Consider the following 9,617-nt stretch of genomic DNA (forward strand, 5'->3'; position numbering starts at 1 on the left):
TCTCTGCTTGACTAAGTAATGCAGTTCTTTGGCATGCTCTCTCTGCAACTTTGTCAAATTCTTCCCCATTGTACTCACGAGTTGTTAGCGCGCTTCGAGTGAGGAGATGGATCACGTCGGGGTCACCAGATGTTGGGTTGAATAAACGACAGACGACGTGGTGGGATATCATATCCGGGAGGCATCTCGTAGCAGGAGGCTAAGAGTGTCCCTTTTATTGTATATTGGGCTCAATTGCCCCATCTATAGTGGCTGCTGATTGGATGCAGCGAGCAGCGTGGGTAACGCACATAATGTTGCACATATTACATACATAGAACATACGCATCAGAGAGAGAGAGCACAGAACATCACAACCAGAGATAACTACCTAAGATAGATAGGGTGTCTTACGCAGGGATTATACAGAGTGCACTTAACATTCTTCTAGTCTGTGGTAATAAACATGGGAAGTTTATAGTTAGATTAGGGGGTCATGACATCAGCTAAGCTTAGGGATCTTTCCGTGCCAGGGACGGGCACAGAAGGCACAAGAGTGAGGCAGTTTTCACTTACGCAGTGTCTCTGAGATATATCAGGGAACAGGCAGACACAGACCATATCAAGGGGGGGGAAAGCATCCCGTTTCAGGCATACACAGGGATCCAGGAAACTCACTCTACAATTGCGAGTTTTGAAAAGTAAAACGTTAATAAATATACACTTCTGTTTTTTAAAGCAATGCCGCCTTCCCATTTGGAATCGAGCGCAACCAGCTCCAAGGCTTAACATTTGCGACCATGAAGGGCACCAGTGCGCATGAGCGGACTTAGCTGCTGCCTTTTTTGTCCGAGCCCAGCCATTAGCACCGCAGCGCCTGCGCAATAGAGGCGCCTTCTCCGTAGCTTCGGCCTTTTCAGCATCCGGGTCCTAAGCCCGTGTCTTTGTTTACTTGGTACGGAAAGGGGTGGTTCGGCTTTCTTTCCGCTGGAGGCGAGTCGGTCAGCTGAGCCAGGGCGGCGGCGGCGGCTTTTTCCTTAGAGCCGGTTGTCTCAAGAGCGCTTCTGAGGCGAAGTAAGTGCGGACGGGGCACCCGCCCGCCCCATCCCGTCGCTGGGGCGGGTGGGGCGGCCGGGAGGGAGACGGGAGCTGCGTCTCTCGCGGGCAGCCGCTGGGCCCACAGGGGTGTGTCGGGCTGGAGATGGGGCGCGGAGCGCCGCCGTGCAGCGCCGAGGCTCAGCTTCTTTATTCCAAGCCCCAATAAGTTCCGTGGGACTTCATCCTCGGGAAGCGTGTTTCGGGCGACGGCCTTCCATCAGTTTCCCCCTCGCCGACCGTTTCACTCGGAAGTCCCCTTGGATTCCGTTGGATTTGCTCCCGAGGAAGCGCATTTTAGATCGCACCCTCCAAACTGGCCGTTGCCATCCGCTTTACTTGGAGCAAAGCCTCACTGAATTCAGTGGGGCTTACTCGTGAGGAAATGAGTTTTCCATAGCAGCCTTCCTGAAGCTGGCCTGTCCAGCCTTCCAAATTAGCCCTCCCCATCTCTTTTGCACTGAATTCAGTGGGGTCTGTTCCTCAAAAAGTCCATTTATGGTAGTTGCCTTCCTGTCAGTTTTACTCACAAGCCCCATTGAAATCAGTGGGATGTGCACCTCAGGAAGTGGATTTAGAGCAGCAGCCTTAGAGACTTGGATTGGGTATCCAACCATCATTTGGCCAGTACCACTCTCTTTACTCTGAGAAATAGATTCCTTTCAGTTGAATAGGTTTTGTTTCCCAGCCTTAATAGAGCTTTTGTTTGGTTTGATCTGCCATCCATCAATTAGCCAGTTTCATCTATTTTGGATGACTTTCTCTTCGCCGCCTCTAACCCATAATATGATCTCTGGGATTTGGATGGCACAGGGACCACCAGGATGAAAGCACTTCCCCTGCAAGTGGATGGGTGGCAGGAGATATCCAGCTCCATCTAATTCTTGATATTTGTATATACCTACTAGTAGGTTCTTTGGCTGACCTGCAGGTTAAATCATGGTAAATTTACTCAGGAGTAGCTCCAGTATGTTCAAAGTTACTGAATTTTAAGAAGGTATGCACAGAACTGCCCTGCACACACTTTCTTGGGAGGAAGCTTCATTCAACACAGGGGTGGTGGCATGGCTATAGCTAGGATTTTTGTTGGGGGGGGGGCACAGAACTGACATGATGTGTCAGCTAAGTATTTCCATAGTTTTACTTGTTCGTGGCGGGGGAGCTGCCCCTCCTTGGCTACACCCATGGATGGTAGGAATTGGAATCTCAGCACTATTTGGAGACCATCCAATTAGGGAAGGCTGAACTTATTACAAACTATTGCTTTGATAGTTCCGTGGGGTCACGAAGAGGCGGACATGACTAAACGACTATACAACAACAATAATTGGTTTGAGGATATTAATTCTCAGTTATGGTGTCTGGGTAGTAGCCTAGTTGTTAACTAAGAATCTAAGGGCAAGGTAGCTGTGGCTTGCCTGTACAGTTCCAGATCCTTTCATCCATCCCCTCCTCCTGTGTGCAGTGCAGTACAGTAGAATCCTTCTCATTTCTTCTCCTTTAAACAAGTATATTCCCCACCCCTTGTTGAAAGGATACCTCTTTGGAATTCAGCTTCCCAATTGTGAGGCTCTCTTGCTTTGTTTTCTGGCTATCCTTGATTGCAAGTGAAGTATTAACTTCCTTTGGAACATTTGAACATTGCATTTCTCACATCCCTAGCAGTATTTCAGCTACATTTGTGTGCTGCTTTTGTGTTTATTTTTTTATGTGTCTGATTTTATCTTTTATTCTCTTACTGATATTTGTAACATTGTGTTGTTTTTAAAAATGGTTTTAGAAATGTCTTTGAGATTTATTTGTAAATGGTAAGTGATATAAGAATAGGTTTAAATAAATTCTTCTCACTTCAAATGCAATTAATACATTTAAAGCCACACACCTAAACAGAAGTTGAGAAACAAATTTCATTTTCTCTCCTAGGTTTTCCAAAACTCAAATATGTCTGGGTTTCTTGAAAACATGAGATGCTCTGAGTGTGTTGACTGGGGAGAAAAACGAAATACAATAGCTTCTATTGCTGCAGGAGTGCTGGTATGTATACTTAAATCTCTTGTTTATATTTCTGTTTTTCTTAAGTTTTGCAGTGTTCGATCGTCCTCATTTGTAAATTTGTGCATGTTAAAAGCCCACTTTAGTTTAATGGAATAAAACTGTGCATATATACATTACAAATGGGTAGCTCTGCTAGCATACTATATTAAAAACAAGAAAGCATATTGTACTTTAAAGTGTACCACTTCTATGGTGACTAGAACCTGCTTTGTCAGATGCAGTAAATGGTGTTTGTTGGCAGATATAAAGATATATACATGTGTACAAAATAGACAGAAAGGGCACAATATATAAGAGGTACTGTATGTTACAACATTATAAGAAGCCCAAATGTGTGCAGGATAAAAATAGCAACCCATTCACACAATAGTAATTGGTGATGGCTGTGTCTTCTTAGTTTCTCTGTGGAAATTTAACACCTGTAGCAAAAAGAAACCCGCAGCTTCAGTTAAACTGAAACTAAATAGAATCAAATCTGATATTTCTATCTAGTTCACCAGTTCCATACTGGAGCTTCTAGGATCAGTTTATTGAATTTGACTTTGTGGTTGACTGAGCATCAGAACGACCTGGGCAACTGAAATGTTTTGCCACCGGCTTCTGATTGTTGCCATTATTGATGTCTGATAGAGTGGTCATAGTAGCTTTACAGCAACATTGTATTGAAGATCATGTTGGAAACTTTTGTGTTCAAATAGTTCTTTACAGGTTGGTGGATTATCATAGATGCAGCTGTTAAATATCCACATTCAGATGACTTCAACCATTCATACCATGCTTGTGGAGTGATAGCTACAGTTGCATTCCTAATGTAGGTACTACTAATATTCTTACAGGATTTGAATAAGAATGCATATTGTAAAAATGCTAGTTGGATTTCTTATATTTAATTAATTGTTAAAAACTTGCACTGACTTATAAAATGAACCCATTACTTGTTGATATGGATTATGGGATATAGGTTCTAAGATGCAGGCTAATGAACTAAAAGTACTTGCACTGTGTTAGCATAGGATGACTGTTTTGTAGCCTAATCCTAGGTATACTAACATAGAAGCAGTGTTGTGGGTTTTTCAGATTTGAACTGGCAAAAATTCATATCCATATTAGGGTAATTTGCGTGGGAGGACCCTATGGGCTGATCAAATTTAGCATATTTATTTTACTTGTTTACTTGTAAACAAAACTTTAAAAAATGAAACTGTCTAGCTTGTCTTATATTGTATTTGCAGTTGGAATCCATTCATTGTTACTAAGGAACTTATGAAATGGAAATATTTTCCACAGGAAAAATAGAAACTTGCCCAGAATTTTTTTTGCTCCTACATCAGAGTCCAGAAGTCCACCCCACTGAGCTTAGTGGGGCTTACTCTCAAATAAGTGGCCATGGCATTGAAGCCCTTGTACTGTTTTGGGGTCAGGAGAAATTTATACTAGTCTTTTATTTAATCATAATGATTTAAAATTATTATGCTTATTCTGGCTTGGAACCTGACAGTACTGAGGTTCTGAGGCTATATAATGAAAAGGCACAAACATGAAAAAAGCAGTGTTCAGAATTTGAGAACATATCTGGACTTACAAGCATGCAACAGGGGTGGTTTATGTTTTGTTTTATCCTAGAATAGCACAGCTTTACCTTCCACTTTATAGCTTAATGAGTTTCCCCGGTGACCCATAGTGTCTGTCTCGATTATATCAGAATGTAGTATGGTCTGGGTTATCTCTAAACTGGCATGATGTAATCTTGAGTAAGAAACTCCCAGACTGCTTGCTTGACTATGGAGGGGTTGAGTGAATTATGGCTGTCAGCCTCCTCTGGAGGAGGGATGGGAGAGCCAGCTGTATGCCATCAACCCTCCTCCCACCCTCTAAACTGTATTTAAGTTTAGAGTGAGTGCAGCAAGACCAGTACCAGAAATTTCATTGTCGGTTAACTCTGGTTTTGCTTATTATTTATGTATTTAAGCTAGATTGTGTTTTTTGTTTAGTCTGTATTTCAAGGTTTTGAATCTTGTGAGCTGCTTTGGGTACAGCATATTGTGCAAAAGCAGCATATAAGTAAACTCAATCAATCAGTTCAGGGAGGGGGCAGTCAGTGGTGTTAAGATTCCTGAGCTGTGAAGCTTTAGTCTTCTGTGTTTGATTGTACTCATTGAAATTTGAGAATAACTGCAGGCTTGTAGACAAATGATGTTTTGCAGTTGTGATTCCTACTTCAGTGATAAGATTCCCACTTAGTACTTGACTAATCCGTTTTGAGCTGCTTGAATTGTTTTTCAGAACAGCTGATTCCCAAATGCAAGGTAGTATTGAGGTATATGGAGAATTACTGTCATTGCTTCATAGAAAGCTGGTATAGCATAGCAGCTAAGAGTCTGAGTTATGGAGCAGGAAGACTCTACCTTGAGTATGTTATGAATTCACCAGGTCACATTAGGCAAGACCCACACTACAGTATGGATATAAAGGATAATGCATGTGAAGCAAATTGTAATGCTAAACAGTTCTATACAAATGCCAAGTATCTGAATGTGATATGTTATGTTCTTATTAATGAAGGATCAATGCAGTATCCAATGGACAAGTGCGTGGGGACAGTTACAGTGAAGGTTGCCTTGGGCAAACAGGTAATCTTAACAAATAAAAATTATTAAAAAGTGTGTGGGTGTAAGAGAGAAAGAGCGCTGCTAGGGGTGGGCGATATCTGGTTTTCAACACCACGATATATCACCAGCTAAATATCACAGTATCTCAATATATCAAGATATATATCTGCAGCAGCGGAGGGCCTTGCTGGGCCTTCCCGCAGTGGCAGGTGGTCCCACCATACATCCTTGCAGCAGCAGAGGGTGCACTGCGCTTCCCCACAGCAACAGAGGGTCTTGACGAGGCTCCCTGTGGCAGGCCTTAAAATGTAAGAAAGTAGTAGATTTAATAAAAATATTAAATAAGCATCCATATAATATATTTAAGATATTTTCAACTAAGTGATCTGTTTTGCTGTAAAGCACATCCCAAAATAGATATGCATTGCAATTGCCATGAGTGCAATTTCCCAACAAATGCACGGCTCTGATTATGTATATCTTAATGCAGCCTTTCTGGTTAAGCAGGGGTTTGAACCCAGATCTCCCTTGCCCCCACTCCACTGCACCAGGCTCTCAGAAGGGCTACTTTAGGGGACACCAATGAAAAATGGTGTACCAAGTTTGTACATTTTGAAATGTTGCACTTTCACAGCCATGACACATGGAGAGCATGCAGATGTTTCCTAATGCACACGGGCTTTAGGTAGTTCTGAAGGGATGGTTAATTTGTCCTCCTCAGGTCACATATTGCCCATTATTTAAATATTATGTTATGAACAATGGAGCAGCTTGTTTTTAAAACAATTGATGTGGATTTGTTTTTTCTTTTGCAGGTGCTCGCATCTGGCTGTTCATTGGATTTATGTTGGCATTTGGATCTCTGATTGCATCTATGTGGGTCCTCTTTGGAGGCTATGTTATTCAAGGTAAAGTATCTGTTAAAGACAACCTTTAAAATTAGCACCTTAGGTTATGCGTATACATTTTAAATTGCAATCAGGTTACGTGCAGACACCTTGTCTCTTGCATTATGAACACTACCTATACCCTATAACAGGCTTCCTCAAACTCAGCCCTCGAGATGTTTTTGGCCTGCAACTCCCATGATCCCTAGCTAGCAGGACCAGTGGTCTGGGATGATGGGAATTGTCGTCATAAATCATCTGGAGGGCCGAGTTTGAGGAAGCCTGCCCTATAATAATGAAAGTGTCTCTTACGTCACTATCCTACCTAAAACCGGGGGGGGGGGGGGGGGGGCTTCTGTGTCATTTCTCTTTTGGAGGCTGAACTGTTGCTGCCTGTGGCACTTTCTTCCTTTTTCTGAAAGGATTTGTTAATTGTGGGCTACACTTGGAAGGCTTGTGAGTTAGCAGCCTGACATAATGATTGATGCATGATTAGGTTGGGAGATTGCTGAGAACCCTGTGTATGGCACCTTCTTCTGTATTGAAGAAAGGCTGGTATAATGCAGTGAGAGATGGATGGGGAGCCTTTGTCCATCAGCTTCAGTTAGCGTAGCCAGCAGTCAAGAAATTAAGCAGTCCCAACAACATCTGGAGGTTTGTGGGTTTCCCCCCTTGTAAATATAAGCTAATGAGGCTGCAATCCTGAACACACTTACCAGAGTACACATATTTGGATCTCAAGATCATCATCTGAGGCCCTTCCTCCAGGTGCCTACCCAAAACAAGGTGCAGCAGTTGGCTCCCAGGGAGAGAACAGTTTCAGTGGTGGCACCCAAGCTATAAAATGCCCTTCACCTTGTCACTAAACTAGTATTCTTGGTGCCTGGTGAATACCTTTATTTTCTCAGCCTTTTAAAATATTAAAATATTTTTTGTGATTATAGACACTTTGGGAGTGTTAAGATTTGTGAAAATTTCCTGTGCTGTGAGTTTACTACTATATTGAGTTGCATCCTGTAGCTGATTTGATGCTGTATTATAAATTTTATGGTTTAGGACATGGGGACATAGGAAGCTGCCTTATACTGAGACAAACCCATGGATCCAACTAGCTCAATAATATCTACACTGACTAGTAGTGACTCTCCAGGGTTTCGGAGTCTCTCCCAGCCCTTCCTGGAGATGTTGAACCTAGGACCTTCTACATGCAGAGGCTCTACTACTGAGCTATGACTCTTGATGAACTTATTTGTGTATTTAGTTCTTTTAAGTAAGAGAATTTTGAGAACCATTGTGACAGAAAAGCTGTATAAAAGGGTCATAAGCAAGCAAGTATATTCATTTTCCAGATTCTGGTAGCATAAGAAGGCATTTGGCAAGCCCTGCAAAACTTAACAAATCAATGAGCTGGTCATTGTGCTTTTTTGAGGGGTTGGGGGCTACAAGCTCATGGACTTCAGATAAAGGACATTCTTTTTTTTCCCTTCCCAGACAAAGAAAAGATCTCTGTATACCCTGGGATAGCAGTCTTCTTCCAAAATGCTTTTATATTCTTTGGGTAAGCATTTCTTCAATTGATTTGTTATTCTGTGTTTAAATGTTATATGCATGGAAGTTTAGTAGCTTGGAGCACTGTCATTCATACCAAACCTACATGTTTAGGTCACGGAATAATAATAATAAATAAGTAAAGTTCAAATGGGTGAGCAGGACTGGCACAAGCACTGTTGCACCAAAACATCACAGAGCTAACACAGAGGCACATGGAAGTATCTTTTTTTTTTTCCAAAGCAGCCTTACGACTTAAATCCTAATCACACTTCCCTGAGAGTAAGTCTGGTTGATCTTTGTGGGGCTTTGTTGTATGAAAGATGCATAGGGCTGGACTGTAGAAGACTATTTAAAATACTTTTATCTTGGCTTTCCATAAAATATTTTCAAGATACTGCTTTGCCCTGTTTGATGTGACAATTCCAACATTCTATGCAGTTAATCCTGTCTCTTTTCTTAACAGAGGCCTGGTCTTTAAGTTTGGTCGCACTGAAGATTTGTGGCAATAAGCAACAGAATATGTCCTTCTATTTTTAATTGCCCACTCCCTTTTGTAAGCATTTGTGCTCTGGTATCAGTGAGGATGAAAACTGACAGCGCTTGAAAATCATGAAATTCATTTGTTTTTCATTCTCTTTGAGACTGTTTTCTACTCTTGGCTTATGACATTAAATATGTAGCATGTGAACTAAAATGTAAAACTGAGAAAGAGATAACACTTATGAAGTCCTCTTCCTGACTTTTTATAAATGAATATTAAACAATGTAAATGTTTCTTTTACATTTATATGTGTGTGTGTCTTCACAGTATAACTTATTTTTGAAAATGGGATTATGACTGGCTTTGGAAGGTTTTCAAATGAAAGATGTTAATTCGGTGCATTAAAATGTAATACAAATGTACTAACATCATATTTGTTCTCTAGATTTATTAAGGGTGGCTTTCCAGCTGTGTTTGGGGTTCCTTTGTTGTGCATACAGTTGATCTGTACTGAAGCTGAAGTAATTTAGTGAGTCTTGGGTGGGGGAAGGCAAAACAACACATTTATTGAATGCAGTTCAGAAATCAAAGTTAGAGAGATCACACTCATTCACACAAGTGCCACTGGGATATTTATCGGGAATGGGTGCTCTCTCTGATGGTCAGCCTAGAAAGCAGAATGATGGGCAGGTGGAACTAAGCAAGATGGAAGCTTCCACTGATCCTAGGGGTGCAGAGGTCTTGCCCACAAATGGATCCCTCTAGCTGGAGTTCTTACACATTTTCTGCCTGGATCTGAGCTGCTTCTTTTGTACCTTGAGCTGCTTCTTTTGTACCTTGCAAGGTTATCCAGTGCATCATAGCAATCAATTATTAGGCTGCTTTTTCTGGGGGAGACTTTAGTACCAGCTGTCCCAGGTGTGGGGAACTTTGGGCCTTCCAGATGTTGCTGAACTACAG

At 41.7% G+C, this 9,617-nt stretch overlaps 1 protein-coding gene across 1 annotated transcript; it reads left to right on the forward strand.

Annotated features, from left to right (window-relative positions):
* The first annotated feature begins 856 nt into the window (after positions 1–856).
* Positions 857–9,088, forward strand: TMEM50A (transmembrane protein 50A). Its single transcript, XM_083456350.1, has 7 exons — positions 857–1,053; positions 2,998–3,108; positions 3,828–3,940; positions 5,692–5,759; positions 6,554–6,646; positions 8,117–8,183; positions 8,640–9,088. The coding sequence occupies exons 2-7, from the start codon at positions 3,016–3,018 to the stop codon at positions 8,683–8,685; spliced, it is 480 nt and encodes a 159-aa protein (XP_083312476.1). The 5' UTR covers positions 857–1,053; positions 2,998–3,015; the 3' UTR covers positions 8,686–9,088.
* Positions 9,089–9,617: the final 529 nt, after the last annotated feature.

This window comes from Podarcis tiliguerta, assembly GCF_965153285.1.
Source record: "Podarcis tiliguerta genome assembly, chromosome: 8".
Classification (NCBI taxonomy): domain Eukaryota; kingdom Metazoa; phylum Chordata; class Lepidosauria; order Squamata; family Lacertidae; genus Podarcis; species Podarcis tiliguerta.

Excerpts from the sequence above, each read along its gene's own strand:
- TMEM50A (XM_083456350.1), top strand. The coding sequence starts at position 3,016 with ATGTCTGGGTTTCTTGAAAACATGAGATGCTCTGAGTGTGTTGACTGG. Across the intron at positions 3,941-5,691 it reads GCTACAGTTGCATTCCTAAT|GATCAATGCAGTATCCAATG; the intron begins GTAGGTACTACT and ends TTATTAATGAAG. Across the intron at positions 6,647-8,116 it reads TGGAGGCTATGTTATTCAAG|ACAAAGAAAAGATCTCTGTA; the intron begins GTAAAGTATCTG and ends TTCCCTTCCCAG.